Here is an 18,097-nt window from a genome sequence, read left to right on the forward strand (position 1 = left end):
CAGCTTTTAAATAAATGATAATAGAAAAATGGCTATGTTTGGTGAATCTATGTTTAGAAAAAAACTATAGTTTCTAGAATCACTGTGTATAAATTATGGGCAAAAATTTATTTGAATAACAAACGACAAGTGTAATAGTAATTCACTCGTAACCAACGAGTACACTTTTCATCGTATAACGAATTTAAGTAACATTTGTCGTAACACTGTGATTATATATTATTTCCAGGTATTATACAGAGTGTTCGACCACTCCTGGAAAAAATTGTAATGGGAGATTCTGGAGACCAAAATAAGACGAAAATCAAGAATTTCAATTTCTTGACTGAGGCTTTGCTAATAAGTTAGTAAGTTATTAAAAAATTAAATTAAAAAATTTCAAATCATTCTGAAAAAATTATTTTCGGTTGCGGGGGTCAATCGCATTCATTTTTAGTGAACAGACATACCCCCGAAAACCCGCGCATTTTCGAGAGAAAAATTCAGTACGGGCGGAACTTTAAACGTTAATAACTTTTTAACGAAGCCTCGATCAACAAATTGGTATTCTTGACTTTCGTCCTATTTTGACCTCTAGAATCTCCCATTAAAATTTTTCCCAGGGGTGGCCGAACACCCTGTATTCTCTCATATACACGTTGAACACGAATAAAATTTAAATCAATGCAACAACGTGTCTCTGTAATATTAATATTCGATATTCGAAGAGAATATTTGTAAAAGTTTCGACTGGAAAATTTGGCACTCGATCGACCAAACGTCGACACGCGACTGATATACACACAAGGTATCGAGTTTTAAGGTAGCTCTGATTGTAAAACTGTGACCTAGATCGAACTTCGTAGCCAAGTGAATCGATAAAGAATTTTACCTTGCCAGTACCAACTTCCTGGTGCCCCGATGAAGAGCCTCTCACCGTTCTGTAACAAATAAAGAGGTGTGCCGTTAAGGGAATTTGTCGATGTCAAGTAACTAACGGTAGGAAGCACTTTAGCTGATTTAGTCCTTTTTATCAACGAAATTCATTCAATTTCTCTGAATCGAACGCAATGGTTCTTCAAATTCCCCCGATCGTTAGCATATCTGAAACTTCAACCGTGGAAGCTACAAACGCTTCATTAATCGACGACACATACCACGATAAGTTACATAGGAATCAGTACCAGATCAGCTCGACAATCGGTAAATAATTAATTTACGTTTCGATAGAACGAACCACTCTGCATTTCGTTTCTTAACACTAAACCTACCATGCACGGTCAAATGACCGTTTTTGAAATTTCGTTTAGAATTTCTCGTATACAACGTTACTGTATCACCATGTAGCTTATTGACTTTTCCTATAATATACATACAACCCATTTTTCAATATTCACAACTTTCTTTATTGTTTATTTTCCGAAAAAAATTTATAGCATGTCTAGTCTACCACGAACGGTCATTTGACCATTTGAAAAATTCATGTTATTTACGACTATATTCTTCGGAAAGCGCACTCCTGAAATTGTTTTACGAGTCTACTAGGTAATTGTGGATCTATAGTGTAGACAAACGCGCGATTGGAACAAATGCACAGCGTTCTTCATACGACAATACGGTCTTGCGATCCGAACAGAGAGCATCAAAATTTCAAAGTGTATTATAGAAATTATTACGTGGTATAAGTGATAGTTTCGACAAAGTCAACAGAGCTAACAATATTTTGTGGTATGATTTACAATTTTTTTTTATTTCTGGTCTCAATGTTTTTGCCCCGTTTGATTTATATTTTTATATTTTAGTTTTTACTTTTTACTTTATCATTTGTATATTCATACCCAAAAATGTCAAGACATTCGAGGAATATCAATTTATTAGACAAAATAAATAATATCGACGAGGATTGTTCTTAAGATGACCAAGAAGTTTCCGATTTTGATGATGATACAGCAGAAAATAATTGTGACTTATTTGACAGCGATACGGACGAAGAGAATATTTTGAATATACAAAGAGGACAAAAAAGAAAGAGATTTATAGTTAGTTCCGAAAGTGAAAATGAGGAAGGAATTGAAACTGCTATGGACGGAACTGTTTGGCAAAAAATAAAAGAAGGGTCTAATCGCGGAAGAGCACCGATTTATAATATTTTCAAGGAAATTTTTTGAAGCGGTCATTTGAGCGCTCATGGTAGGATTATGTATACATGAAATGTCGGTAGGTTTAGTGTTAAACTAACGTCCACTGTTCGTAGACGCTCGAAGGAAACAAACGATCGAAACTTCCTACATCGTTTGTAGGAATTCTCGAGTAGAAGCACAGTGCAAAGTAATAGAACAACAAGCACGATTATCGAACCGCCATTTTTCGTAGCCGCTGGCAATGCAACTAGGAAACGGACGCACCCACGAAGGATCAAATTTTTTATTTAATTCGCGAGATAATGGCGATACGAGAGCCCGATACGCGATAAATCAGTCGCTCGTACACATATACGGTGGTTCGCGCGTACACAGAATCGCGTCACGCATGTTAAATGTGTCTTGCTTGTGGCCTTCGCGATAGAGGCTTCTTGGTACGCGACGATCTCCGCGTGCTCGCGGAAAAATCGCCCGATCGGCTGCTGGGATCCCTTCGAACGTGTACAGAGAACCACTTTGACCGTTCTGGAAAGAATCGCTGGCACGCGGTTGCGACTTCGCAACCGGGAACTCAGAATTCAACGTACGAAATGTTACATTTCGAGGTTCTTATGAAAGCACTTGCTATTTTCGTTAACTCTCAAAACCATGATTTTATTTTGGATTCAAAATGGGTAAACAAATCGATCGAAGTTATTTTGTTAATCCATTGCAAAGACAAATGTATCCTAGCGACGTTAAAATGTTGCAAGATTAACTACTACATCGATAAGGAGCTAACAAAAATTAATTCTGAATATTAGATCGCCAACTCTAGAACTACCAAAGCAGTCAAAATGGCCTATTCGTAATTCCCAATCAAAATTGTTACAAATTTATTCTATAGGATTTTTACTGTGGTTTTCTATAAGAAAATGAATGAACACTTATGTCCATTGCATTATACATTTCTTCGCGTATCTATCGTTTTAATTTCTTTGGTACAACAAAATACACTATAATTGTAGTTCTAGTGTTAAAGAAAATAAATCTAAATAGAAGTCTTCAATTTGAACGGGACTGTAAATAAATAAGTTCTATGACAAACTGTGAGTAATTTGTCTAAAAACAAAGTTTCGTTGAGTTGTCGTCGATGCAAAATAGAACCGTGGCTGTTTTCCGTGCAAAAGTTCACGGTGATCGGCAGATGTTATTTTAAACTTCGTGAAAAGTTAATGCAAAGACAAGTGGTTGCGATCGAAGAGCAATAGATCCAGCGTAACGCTGGACCGGCTTGAATGCGTTACGGTGTCGTAACGTTCGGCGCCCCGCGATAAAACAACACACTTCAGCCCCACGTTCGCACACCAACGGGTCTCCGATGCTCGACTGCACTTAATCGGTGCATGAACCACTCGAGTGCCACTCGAAATCATCGACATACCTATCGCGGTTGAACCTACGTATCGGTTGTTCCCATGCATGGCGCGTTGATACTTTCACGCAGGTTTTACGCGTCTGACGCGTGCAGACCTATACTACTTACGATCGTGCGACGCGTGAGAAAAATTATAACCGTGCGCTTAATAAGCTCGAATTACGATACTTCGTATCAGGTGCGTGCACAAGTTTCGTTAGTCTCTCCATAGACGTTTGCATCGATACCGTTTCGTTTCAAACAATAGGCAATCTATTAAAATTCTTTACGCGTTTGGCAACGAACGTCAGCTGTTGTTTACAATCGACAGTAGCTGCATCGAGTCGACGACTTTGTTGAAAATTAATATTAACAGCTCTATCATTTATGTGTTATAATTAGACTATGGATCTTTATGCAAATTCATATTTTTATTAATCCCTTGACGTACGATACAATTCCAAATAATTTTTCAATCGTATACTATTTTTTACGAATACCTCGTGAATATAAAAATGTGTTGATTTTAACATAAAGGGTGTTCGGCCACCCCTGGGAAAAATTTTAATGAGAGATTCTAGAAGGCTAAAATAATACGAAAATCAAGAATATCAATTTCTTGATCGAGGCTTCGTTAAAAAGTTATTAAGAAATGAAATTAAAAAATTCCAAATCATTCACGGAAAAATTATTTTCGGTTGCAGGGGTCAGTTGCGATCATTTTTGGTGAATAGACATACCCCCGAATGCCTACCCACTTTCGAGAAATAAATTCGGGAAGGTGTGAAATTTTTCGACAAAAAAAACAACTTTCAAATCGTTCTGGAAAAATTATTTTCAGTTGCAAGGGTCAATTACAATCATTTTTTGTCATACCCTCGAATTCCTAACCATTTGCGAGAAAAAAATTCCTTACCGATAAGATAATTTCGGGCCAGAAATGTCACTCCAAAATTTCGTGCGTATCTTTAAAACGTCATAACTTCCGAACGGATAGAAGAATTTGAATGATTAAAAAGACAAATAACGCATATTTTAGTGAAGAATATGTAAAAATTTTAACAATAATGAAAAAGTTGTTCCTTGACCCCGTAAAGTGAGAAAAACCACATAAAAATGGTCCAATTTTCAAACAGCCATAACTCCTGCAATAGTGAATATATTTCAATGCAACTTTTTTCTGAAACAGAGCTCATGGGTACCTGCAAACAAGTATTAGATCACTTTTCTATAGAGCGTCAAACAAAATTACTAAAAATCAAAAACGAATTTCTAAGAAAAATCGAAGGTGCCTAAATTTTTCGATGAAATTGAAAAGTTTAAAATTTTTCTGGAAAAATTATTTTCGGGGGGGGGGGGTAATTACAATCATCTTTGGTGAATAGACATTTCCCCGAAATCCTACGTACTTTCGAGAAAAAAATTCTTTACCGAAAATATACTGTGTGGCCGGAAATGTTTCTATAACTTTTAAACGGAGCCTCAGTCAACAAATTAGTATACTTGATTTTCATCTCATTTTGGCCTCTAGAATCTCTCATTAAAATATTTCCCAGTGGTGACCGAACACCCTGTACATATAAGACTGTTTAGTCTTACATGATTGTGAAACTTGACATGAAGAACTTCAGACTCGTCATTGTACGACAAGGGGTTAACAGAATTAATGAAATGGGAGCTTCGTAGAGGGTTGTCTCAACCCCTAAATACAATAACTCGTATTTTACGTATTTCTTATAGTTTTGCATATCAAGTGCATTGTGTAATTTGTTGAGAGTTAAAATGTCCCATAAATGCATAAATATATTTAGTTATAACGATGTGTACGAGTCTATGTATTTGTCCTGTAGTTCGTAAACTCTGCTGCATATCTAGTCTTATTAATCGCGGGTTTAAAAATAGAAACCAAGGTAACGATTGTTCAAAGTTATCTCGCGTGTTTACTCAAAGTACCACTCTTGTTATTGAAACTTAATATTCTCTCGAACGTCTCGGTACGAGCGTGGGTCTCGTTAACAGTGTATTTACCATGGTCGACGCAGAGTCGAGTTCCTTGCACGCGATGCGTTTACGTTTTACACGGCGTAACGGTAAGCCTCCTACAGCCTTATCTAACGGCGATGCAACAGTAGTAAAGATTATGTCTCGCATACATATTAATCAACGGTCTACATGAATGATCGCAAGAAGCTGAATGCGCGGCCGCGATTCACGATAAATTCATGTAATATGAATGAGACTGAGCCGGCCATACAGGCAGAAAAACGACTTTTTCGAAAGCAGAAAAATACACCCGGACGTGTTTCATACGTGACATATATTTACAACCATCAGATTTATTTTTCACTATCGAAACCACTGTCAACTTATATATTTTATCTGATAGACATTTGGTATTTTACTGAATTACATAAACGTTCGCAAGACAGGATAATGAGTTCATTAATGAGATTAACGAGTTATCGTCCAACGATTGCATTCGCTCCGATTGCTCGTGTCGTTTGTCAGCCATATTTTACAATAATGATTATTGATTACTCCATGATCATGGTCGTTAATCGTTAGTTTAATTACGGGTTGTCAGCCTCTGCAAATCAAGCGTCGCGCTCTCACCTGAAACGAGAATTTAATCGCACGGGTTCCCTGCGATCGCCGATTCCTCCCCCCGCAATTTAAATCGCAAACGCCGCACACGCGTGAAATAAACTTAACCGAGGCCCAGCGCGAATAAAGCAAACACGAGGGTAACTTTACGCACAGCATTTGCACAATTAATTGGATGCCACCTCGTGCGAAACGATCCGCGTCTTTGGTTCGAGCTTTTTCGCTGTACCCTGTGTACCCAGATTAACGCGTGCCTCGTTATCGCGGACATATTCTCTATAAATATCGATATCTTCTGCGTACACATTGTTCTCTAAACACGAAAACACGAAGTTTCGGTGCAGATAAGGCTGAATCAATATTTTCACGTTAATTTGAATTTTTCGAAAATTCGTTTGCTGTATTTTTGTAAAATATTTTACTAAATTTGAAAGGTTTAAAAATACTCCGTGTGTATAGGTATGTAGAAATATTAGAAATAGTACGTTTTAAAGAGTGAGAAGAATTTTATTAGAAAAGTTGCTCTGGATGAATGTTCGTCGCAGGTACTTGTTCTGGAATCAGGCGTCCGCGACCTTTCGCGATACCACCCGCTGCATTGACCCCAGCGAGAGGTCAGAGCCAGCCAAGGTCTCGCTTAAATATCACCGGGATCAAAGTGTTAATCGCGGGACAATGTCGGCGTGCTCTCTCGCGATGCACCTACGCGCCGGTGCAGTCCAACGCCCACGCGCGTGCACAATAAAAGACACGGATTCCACGGATCGAACGAGGAACGAGAAGTACGGAAACGCGGCAAGCCTCGGGAGTTACTGTAAGAACGACCAAACGTATTCAATTATTTAACGATAATCATTTCTACAGGCTCGTTCGCGAGTTTCCTTATTTTATCCGCTTCCTCGAAAAATTCTTTTCAAGTCACGCGTGGTGATTTCAACGACCGAAGAGAAGGTTCATCGGATCAAAAGAATCTCTATAAAAGGAACGACTGCTAAATGTTGCAACCTGGCGTGTAAGAGTTTTATTTTTTTTCCAAAACGAAGTCGGGAGAAACCGAAGGCTCGCGGAGAGAGTATTTGAAGAAGTTGGTTCGCCGATAGGAGAAAAAGGGACCGGGTACGAGAAATCGTTTCGTCGAGATGGGACGAGGATACAGCGGACCGCGGGAAGAACTAAAACGCGAAAATGTGACGGCACCGACCGGATTCCCCGGTTCCGTTCCGGCGAAAGGGCCGTGTCTAGTTTCGTTTTACTCTCCTTATCATGAGAAATGGCGGCCGTTTATAAAACAATGCAGCCGCTAAGGAAGGAGGACCACCGGCGCGTAGGTGGCCTCCTCGCAACGCTGCCCGACGCTGAACACGGAACACGGTGACAGAACGAAATGTTCGTGCCTTAAATGGCCACTTGAGACTCTCCTGCCGTTGCTGTTGGCTTGCTCGCCGCTGCCGTGTCGCGAGTACCCTTTTTCCCTCCCTATGGGCTATCTCTTTCCGCGGCAGGATTACGCGCGTACATACGCGCTTCGAACACGCGTGCTACGTCGACGCGACAAAGCGTCCTCCTCGAGGCGCTCCGGGACCTCGACTTTTCGCCTCGCGAGCCATCCTTTGCTTATTCAACCGCTGCTGAAACCGATACGACGATTCTTCCAATTTTTATGCACAACAATCGAACAGGGGGAGACGCCTCCAAAAATTTGTTGGAAACGGACGGACGTGTAATTTTTCACTGCAAGTTGTGAAACAAGAAATCATGGATTTTTTAAAATAATTATTTGTTATAAAATGGTGGAACTTTGAAGGAAAGGGAGTTGTCGAATGAGAAGAGGTTTACTGTTTCTCATAAAATTCAATTATATGTTTGAAAGTTGCTTTAAGTTGTAGTACAATACATACATATGGGACGACCTAATATTATTAAAAGCTCAGTGGTTTCTTAACACGTTGACTGCTACGGTGGTCACTGGTGACCAGCACCTAAAACGCTTACAATAAATGAAATTTAATATATTTTTTTAATATTATCATTGCCATTAGAATCACTATAAAATAACAAGTACCCCATTCGAAGTATTGAATATTTCTATATCGTCCTTTCTTAAAATGTTGACTTCCATGGTGGACACTGGCGACCGGCACTCTAATCCTACAACGTGTTTTTAAAACACTTACAAAAACTGAATCTTAATACTTATATATTTTTTGATAATATCATTAAGAATATTACAAAATAGCAAGTACCCCATTGGACTATTGAATATTTGTTATGCTATAATTTAAAAGAATATCGAGAATATCCCCAAACAGAAAGACGTGTTAATTTTAGTGGATTTTGCAGTCCAGAAGATAAAGTCTCCCCCTCGGTGCATAGGGAGCAAGAATCTCTAGAAGCGTTAGAGAACGTAACATAGAGTCTAGGAAGAATAATAGGAATGCGTTTTCACTGCCCTCCGATAAGTAATCTTTGCTCCATTAGGATCCAGCGCGTACGATACTCGCGAGCGTTGTCGCGTTGCAAACAGCACGGTCCCCGGTGTAATTCTGCTTGGACCTCAGACTTTATGCCGTTGAGTCACTGCATTTGCATTAGGTGCTTCCTTCCCGCGGTCTATGACTATTACGGATGTAGATTCCTATAATTGGATCCGTTCGCGAGCACGTGCGTGACACGAGCTAGAATCGACCATTAATATTCCAAATCGTTAAGTCACCCGATGCGATCATTTTTAAATCTTATCTTTCTAATTTTACAATTATTCGGTAGACGGAGGACTAATTCATCGCACGCGACGATCCCCGTGTAAACACGTACATTCGAGAGTACTCCATTAATTTCCTGCTCGAGCAGAGGCTTCGGTGCTATGACATAAAGTACTCCCGGGGACCCTATCGGCGGAACATCTCGGTTACGTCAGCGCATCGAACGGGAGAATGCAGCTCCGTATGCACCGCGGTCGCCGCGTACCGGAGTGGCGCCAGCTCGGTGCATTTTAGGGGCTGGAGAGGGGGGAGGGCGGTTTTATTTATCGTCGCGAAGAAATGTTATTATTTGTGGGCCGGCATGCCGGTCCGCGCGGCGATTCGCACGGTGCCGGGAACAATGGATCCTCCTCGGTCGGCCAAACAATGTCAAACGTGCGACCGAGTCACGTGCACGCCCAATGGGTCCCGATGCACTCACTGCGGGTGCAATAACCGTGACTACCGTGTTCCGGCGCCATCCACGGCCCTCTTTTCTAAATCGTTGGAACGATCGTCGACGAGTCCGCTTTGCTTCGTACAACCGCGACTGATTGCGCTTCCGATCCAACAAAGACCCAAAGTGGCGCGCTGTGCTAGGTGTAGAAATTGTAAACGAGGTAGCAAGAAAGCTTCCCACCTAGCAGGCTCTTTTGTTTTTGGAATATTTATTGAAGCCTCTGATGGTATATACAACAAAATCAACAAAAAAAAACGTACGAAATAGGAGCCGATGACTTGGAACTACATCTTACAGATTGAAAGACTCTATTTGAGTACAAGTAGTCTACACTTTTGTTTGAACACAAAATTGCACTTATTGCGGAACGAAAGAAATACGATAAAGTAAAACAAACTTAATCTACTACGTAAAATCAGTGTAGAAAAGGGCCGAAAGAAACTATACTAACGATCCTAACAGGTTCCTACAGAACTTTAAACGTTAATAACTTTTTAACGAAACATCGATCAACAAATTGGTATTCTTGATTTTCGTCTTATTTTCGATTCTAGAATCCCTCGTTAAAATTGTTCCCAGGGGTGGCCGAACACCCTGTATAGAAACGGAGGGGTCAGTCAAGCGCTTGCGAGAGAGAGAAGAGCGTAGCGCCACAACCTACCACGCGATGCAGACGAATTTCAGAGGCTACAGACACGTTTTCCACATGCTTAATCCTTTAATAAAAAAATAAAAAATATTTATTTTTACAAAATACGTCGTACCGATGAGCAAAGTATCGACGGTTGAGTTTGTTAAACGATTGGTGAGGAGGAAAAGGAGTCCACGTCCCCGGTAAATTTTGCAACCCCCGCACCGACAGGTTCTACACCGAAGACATTAGCGAACCGGTAGCCAAGCAAATACGTGCATTTGTCCGGCGTACTCGTACGACACGGTCGGGACACAGAAGCGGGTCTGGAACACGCGCAACAGGAGAAACCGACACGATGTACCCCCTACGGAGTAGCGCTGCCCGCGATGCTTCTACACGCGAAAAATTTGCAACCGAGACAATGGCGGGCCGGGGCTCCGGTCCGTCTACACGAAACACGACCGGCACGAGTTGTATTCCGGCGCCGATCGCGAGGGGAAGGAAACGGCCATGCGAGATTAAAATATAACCGGTTGCTCAAATATGTATGGGAGCACGGCGAAATTTATGCCATCGGCTCCGCGTGTATGCACGCATTTCGGATGGCCAATAAGTTCTCCGACGACTTGCGTCCCCGGCTTCCGAACGACTCCGCGTACGCCCACCATCTTTCAGTATATTTAATTATTTCTTTTAATTTTGTTTCTCTAAGTAAAGAATACTTGTATTATATTACTACAACTTAACCCTTTTAGTGCCGAACGACGATATATCGTTGCGTATGCGATGGTGCCTTATTTTTCGCATTAGGAGAAAGATCTGTCTCAAAAAAAATTTGTAAAACATTATAAAGGGTCTAATTTTATTGCAAAAGTATTTAAAAAATTATTTTTGGGTTTAACCCTTTCCCCTAGAAGCCCTTTTCGCTCGGGCGAACCAGCAACTCGACACTACTTTGTGGCGGAAACGTATGTATTCTGGAGTCGTCATATTATACAGGGTGTTCGGCCAACCCTGGGAAAAATTTTAATAGGAGATTCTAGAGGCCAAAATAAGACGTAAATGAAGAATATCAGTTTTTTGACTAAGGCCTCGTTAAAAAGTTATTAACAATTAAATTAAAAAATTTCAAACCGTTCTGGAAAAATTATCTTCGATTGTAGGGGCCAATTAAAATCATTTTTGGTAAATACACATACCTCCGAAATCCTACCCACTTTCGAGAAAAAAATTCGAGTAGGTCCTGAACTTTTTAGATGAAATTAAAATATTTAAAATCACATTTAAAAAGTCATATTTAGTTACAGGGGTCAATTACAATCATTTTTTATCATTACACATACCCCCGAAATCCTACACATTTTCGAGAAAAAATTTCTTACCGAAAATCTAATTTTTCTTCCAGACCTAACTCAGACCTGACCCACACCTAATCCAGACCTAACCCAGACCTAACCCAGACCTGACCCAAACCTAACTCAGACCAAGGTGCCTAAATTTTTCGACGAAAAAAAAAAATTTCAAATCGTTCTGAAAAAATTATTTTCGGTTTCGAGGGTCAATTACAATCATTTTTCGCGAATACACATACGCCTGAATTCCTACTCACTTTCTAGAAAAAAATTCGAGAAGGTGTGAAATTTTTCAACGGGAAAAAAAAATTTTAAATTGTTCTGTAAAAATTATTTTCAGTCGTGGGAGTCAATCGCAATCATTTTTGGTGAATAGACATACCCTCGAAATCCTGCGCGTTTTTGAGAAAAAAATTCAGTACAGGCTCCACTTTAAACGTTAATAACTTTTTAACAAAGCCTCATCAAATTTTGAATTGAGTATTTATTAAAAAATCATTGAAAATCAAATACTTATACTTTATGCTACGTGACCTACATAAAACTGTGATCAAACAATGATTATTCTTATGTGTAAATATTGTTTGTAGAAGAGAAACTTGTTTCTATGCTTTTTATCATATTTTATAATTATGTTATTTATATGATTTGCAATAAATATTGAAATGCAATTGCCATTACTTTATTCTTTCTTTATTTCGTAATATGCTGCTTTTTGAATTTTGTAAATATCATTCTTAGTTTGGTTTTTATGAGCTTTTTCTCTAACCATAACAAACTCGTCAAATTGACTCGGTATTCTTCGCATAGGCACCCGTTTTTCGCTCGTCACTAAAAGGGTTAAAGCAATAGTTTTTATTTATTTATTTATGTATTTATTTGGCGTGCAAACGACCATTATGAAAAAATGAACAAATGAAAATTTGAAAATTTTTCCTATGGGGGTTTTTTAAAAAGTAAAGTTTAATTTTTAAGTTTTAATGAGCTAAAAAACAATATTATAGCCGCCATTCATGAAATAGAACCCCAATTATGTAATAGTGTAATAAAAAGTTGGGTAAAACGAGTCGGACTCGTGAAAAAAAGCCGAGGCGATCATTTGAATGACATTGTATGCCAAAACATGGTTATAAACATTTGTGCAACAACGCTTTTGTAGCGTCAAACAGCACGAGGCTCGCAAGACGTATGCATAAGTTGTTCGATTCGAATAAAATTCTCGACCACCTTGCACGCTCAAATGCATCCGTATCGTGCGAGCGAAAGCATACAGAAAGAGATTGCACGAATTCCCGACAAGAAACGGGGCCCCGATGACGGACAAAGCGGCCGGCTGTTGTAAGAGGAAAACGAAAGCGCACGGTTCGGGCGGAAATCGTTTTTCTGAATCGCGAAAGTTAAGAGTCCCTTTCGAGCGCGATAACGTGAAAGTGAAGTGGACGCTGCTGTATTTTAGCTTGTATTGTTGGACAAGTGGCCCGGGGACGACTAGAGATATACGCAAGAGGGTGGTCTTGGCTCCGTTTTCGATAATATTATGGGAAGCGAGTCGAGAGCTTACAATTTACGAGTTCGTCTCCGCCAGACGCTTCTTCTGGTCGAGCACTTCGGATAATTATTTTTTTTTCTTTCAAACAGGAAGCAACCGTTCACAAATTACTCGAACTCGACGATCGCTTCGAACAAGATACACATTCTTGGTAACAGAACTATCGAGCGTAATTTTCCAGCATGATGTAGCCTGACAGATAAATCTCTATCGATCCCGATCGCGAGCGACGCCGCGAATCTGGAATTCCGTTCGAGCATTAAGATTTCACGAAAAGACCTCCACGGAGTTATTTTCGGTCCGATAAACGCGGGTATACGGCGTCCAGTGAACGAGGATCGATGCGCGGCCGAGTCGTATAGATCGATATCGGCCGGATATCAATCGATCTTGACTAGATACTCTGTAGATCGAAGGATAACGCGCGGAACCAGGTACAACAGAGGTAGATACCTCGAGCGGCGGTTTAACGCGAAGATCGATGGTCGATTGCATACTCAATGGCGTCGAGGAGGCTCCTAAATCACTGACCTCGAGATTTAGTGCACGCGGGGATTCCTCTAGTAATTCAATCGTTCCGAAGACACAGCCCGACGGTCGGGGGGGGAAGAAAAATCATTGAAAACAAACTGCGTTTTGAACCAAATAGAAACAATATTTCCCTAATAATGAATATCGACGACGTACGGTTCTATGGAATTAAAATCAGCAATTTTGAATTCGGCGCTGCGTCGACAAAATAACCAGAAAAAGATCATTTTCTCGTCGTTTAGCGATCCTGCCAGGAAAGAAACGTCTTCATTCGGAGTTAAACGGTCGATTAAAATTCGCCAACGGCAACAACCGGCTCCGAAAACGTCGGATAAAGACAAGCGAGAAGGGGGGCGCGAGCAAGAATCGAATTTGCCTAAAATCATCCACGGCAGCGTCGAGGACCGTGGGTAAAAGCCACGATTGAGCGTTTCGGCTGCGGGGGTGGGGTATTAACATTGAATGGCGAAGTTAGAACCGGCCACGGACCACGTAGCATGCATTAAACATCTGCCATATAGCCGGACAATTCTGAATTATACATCCGTGGCAAGATAGTCGGCTGAGTGGCCGCGGAATTGTCCCACTATTTCTTTGCTGGCAATCGAAGCTGTCCCGCTGCGCGATAACGCTACTCCCCGCGCGGATTGAGCTTCGTGTGGAGGCTCTCTAGGTTTCTTGCTCGCGACAAGATTAAATCCAAGTCTGTAGGTCACGCGCGGTTCACAGACGCACCAGGATAACGCGCGTGAACCGTCGAGCGGAGCCTTCGATTTTGGTTTAACACTTTGCACTTCGCAGGCATCGATATGGCGACAAACGTAATACGTACCGTAGTTAGATTCAAGTTTCATTTACGAGAACACAAATTGAATTTAGAAAATTTTTGTGGGGAGAAAGAATTATTTTTTTATTTTTACTCACATAAAATTGCAATTGGTAATGCTTGTTGTTCGTATTAATAAAGACTCTTGGAGTGCAAAGGGTTAAACGCGTCGTTGCACGGCGTTATTGTGTTGTAAAAAAATTATGTAACCTTAGAACTACATCCCCCATTCTTTGTTATATGTAGACTGCAGATGTTTATGTCAATAAATTATGTCAAAATATATAAATGACATATGTCAAATATAAAAAAAATATTGTAATACAGTTCAGTTTTCAGTGCAAGTGTGCCACTTCTATTTCATTAGTCGAACGTTATGAACGCAAGCGTTCGAAAACTTTTGTGTACACTTGTGTATGCACGCGTGCGTTAAGTTTACTTCGTCTTGCAAACCCTAACAAATTTTTTACCCATCACGGAACTATCCCCAAGTTTCCCTAGCACGAAGCCAGATGCTGTAAGTCCACGGGTGTCGGGGGAATGGCACACGCCGACTACACAGATCACCGCTGCAACAAAGGGCGCCCGTGGACGCGTCGTCGTGGCGAGGAACGAGGGGGTTACAAGATTAAAATTCAGTCTCGAAACTATTGAAGTCAACGAGTGGAAGCCAAATACGAGCTTTCCGTTCGCGCAGTCTAACTGTGTTTATGCACGGAGGGATATAAATACGGTAACCCCACGTGTTCCCGGCGGTTTGCCGCGTTCCGAAAGAGTTAAGGGGCGACACGAGGGGTCGGCGAGAACCGAATATGGCCAGGAATGTGAATTTCTACCTTACGCACCTTCCCCGGACCGGGGGCATTCGTATTCGTGGTGCATGGCAGAGGTATAGGAAGGCAATCGGCGGCCTCTCGTATACGATTGTCTTGTCGAAAGCTCGATTTTCTGGCCGTCGCGTCGGCAGATCCCGGGGCCCGATGGGCCCACGGACCCCGTAGGCGTCGGCCACACTTTTTACTCGGTTCTCTTCGAGATGCATCTCGACCCGCGGCCAACCGAAGGCCGCTGGACGTTTGTTGCACCTGCACGATTCCCCGTGATACCTTCTTCGACCGGGTTCCCTCGGCGTCGCGATAAGTATCAGGGCCAATAGGTACAAATTCGAAATTGGTATGTTAGTGTTTTATTTCCCAACCGCCTACCCCCGGAGGGGGGAGAAGGGGCACGTCGTACGTGAAACGTATGAAGAATGCCTCTGGACCTGGGGGACCTTGGTCGACGCGATTCCCGTTTCGCCGGGGATGAGTTTATTTCGTGGTCAGAGAAACTACCCAGCTTTCGAACCGTGCCTTTTTCTAAGGGGTACTGTATACAGTTACTCCCACTAATATTCGTGAATATTATATAAACATAATATGGTGATTCATTGTATTGTACCGTTGTTTCTGACACTGGTATATTGTCTATTTTGTCATATAATGTGTTTGAATTAATTATAAATTAAACTTGTCAACGGTGCCTTCTTTTAAAAGAGTACTGTATACAGTTACTTCCACTAGTATTCATACACACTATAGTGGTGATTTACTGTATTAAGCCTTTGTTTTTGAAACTGGTATATGTCCATTTTGTCATATAATGTGTTTGAATTAATTATAAATTAAACTTGTCAACGGTGCCTTCTTTTAAAAGGGTACTGTATACAGTTACTCCCACTAGTATTCATACACACTATAGTGGTGATTTACTGTATTAAGCCTTTGTTTTTGAAACTGGTATATGTCCATTTTGTCATGTAATATGTTTGAATTAATTATAAATTAAACTTGTTAGCAATGCCTTTTTTTAAAGGGATTCGTACAATTTGTATTCGTACATTATAATATGGTGATTCATATTTTTACCAAATGTTATTTATTACACACTATGTTATTTCTAGTACTGTTCCTTGGTTTCTTTTTTGTAATATTAACGTACAAGACCAATTACGAAACCCATAGTGTATATGTTTCTGTTGCACTTTCCCAGTGGACTTACCTTGGACATGGCGGCGCCCAATCCAGCTTGACACGAACCCTGCCTGTGGTATCCCCAGTACCCTGAAACGGAAACACGCAATTATACAGCGTTGTCCTTCGCTGTTCCAAACAGAGACGTCATATGTCGGTCGTTTCGTTTGAACGGACCCTTGCCCACTTACCGGGTACCCCCGATAATTGAGAACGTTTTCCAAACGGACTCTAATCGTAACATTTCGACCAGTAATTTCATTGCGCGAATAAAAACTGATTGGACGCAATAGCGGTCAAACTTTGACCCTCGAATCTCTAATATAATCATCTCAATTCCGGTCGACACTACGTAGAATCATTAATGAACTCTTCCATTTAGAGATTCATTGGAAAGGAAAATCTTAAGCTAAAAAATCCTTTACTTTCCCATCGAGCGTCAGAAGAATTTGAATTTCCATTAGGAAAGACGCGTTCCCGCGCGATAAGCTGAAACATTTTGCGTGTACGTTCGCGTGAACCTTTTTGCACCGTGACATCGGAGGTCGTGTATCAAATCGTCGACAAAAAAGTCGAATAGGCATCGCCTAGAAGGTCTATTACACCACACGCTCTCGCGCAAGTCCGTGGAATACACGCATCATTAATCCCAGATCGATCTTCCGCCGTGACGCCTTCGCGATTCATTTTCTCTCTTCCCGCGGGATCCAGAGATCGATCCATCAGTTCCTCGTTCGAACCTCTCGTGCCGTTTCTGAGAAACTTCGTTCCAAAGTTCGCAACTCGAAACGGAATTAAACTCGATCACGCGATTACGGGACTCGATTTGGAGCGATTAAACTGTCAGACCGAAGTCAGTAATCATTCGATTATCGTTATAACAACTCAACCGACCTACCATAATTTACAAAACGGTAACAGCAATATTCGTCGCTCTTTCGATGAACAATTCCACGATTATCGTTTCCATTCCGCGTTCTACGACCGCGATTTTTATCGTTGCCTCGCGGCTTTCCTATAATTTTCAGTTTTTCTACCCGTTAAACCAGTTTAAACGACGCGTCCGCGTCGCGCGCGCGATCGTCTACGAGTTTGACAGACCATTTTATCCGCGACTGATTCTATTTCACGTGCTGCGGCGGCAATTACGTGTCATCCAGAAAAAGGCAGGGGTTATTATAGCCCCGTTCTTCTAGTAATTCGCTCTTTCCGTCTCGAGGCTACGCCAGCAAGAATGCCCTTTTGCAATCGTAGAAATATCCGCGTTTCTTCGCCGCCTCGGGCCTCGCGATGATTATTTCACCGCGGAATAGCAGCTGCCTCTGCCCGCGCGTAAAAAGAGACAAACGACACCGAAGACGCGTCCGACACGCACCGCGGGAAATCCATTTTTCCGAGTCGATCCAGTTCGATCCTCGTTTTCGATTATTCCGTTTCAACGGCTACAACTTCGATCAATCGGATCGAAGATATTTTTTTTAGACGCGACAACCTCGTGGACGAAATCGACGTACGCGAGTGTCCGTATGTATTTACGGACGAGCAAGAAAATCACGATCGGAGGCGTCTAATGTTTATTAGCCAATTAAGACGAGAAACGTCGGGCCAATTACGCGGGATGGTCTATTTCCAGAAACGTCGAACGCAATTATCGCGGGAAACGTCTCAAAGGGGTGTTCCTGGCCGAGACGACGCATCGCGACGCAGGAAGTAAAAGACATCGCCGGGAGAAAGAGGTTTTAGTTTCGTTTCACGTGCCAGCGACGTTATCGTGTAGTCTCGAACCGTACGGAAGTTCTTTTACGCCCATCACTGTACATCGACGCGCACGACGGGAATGCACAAATCTGCGCTCGCGAGATACACGCACGG

General features: G+C 41.4%; 1 protein-coding gene across 2 annotated transcripts in view; it reads right to left on the reverse strand.

Moving 5' to 3' along the window:
- Window positions 1-18,097, reverse strand: part of LOC122401064 (integrin alpha-PS2) — a 79,527-nt gene that overhangs the window by 11,663 nt on the left and 49,767 nt on the right. For both annotated transcript variants that reach the window (XM_043402992.1, XM_043402991.1), the window contains exons 5-6: window positions 16,254-16,315; window positions 872-920 (exon numbers count right to left, since the gene is read on the reverse strand). In XM_043402992.1, coding sequence (XP_043258927.1) covers window positions 872-920; window positions 16,254-16,315 — 111 coding nt within the window. The remainder of the gene's footprint in view (window positions 1-871; window positions 921-16,253; window positions 16,316-18,097) is intronic.

This window comes from Colletes gigas, unplaced genomic scaffold (genome assembly GCF_013123115.1).
Source record: "Colletes gigas isolate AHSC1104 unplaced genomic scaffold, ASM1312311v1 Colletes_gigas_Sc00021, whole genome shotgun sequence".
In the NCBI taxonomy this organism is placed as follows: domain Eukaryota; kingdom Metazoa; phylum Arthropoda; class Insecta; order Hymenoptera; family Colletidae; genus Colletes; species Colletes gigas.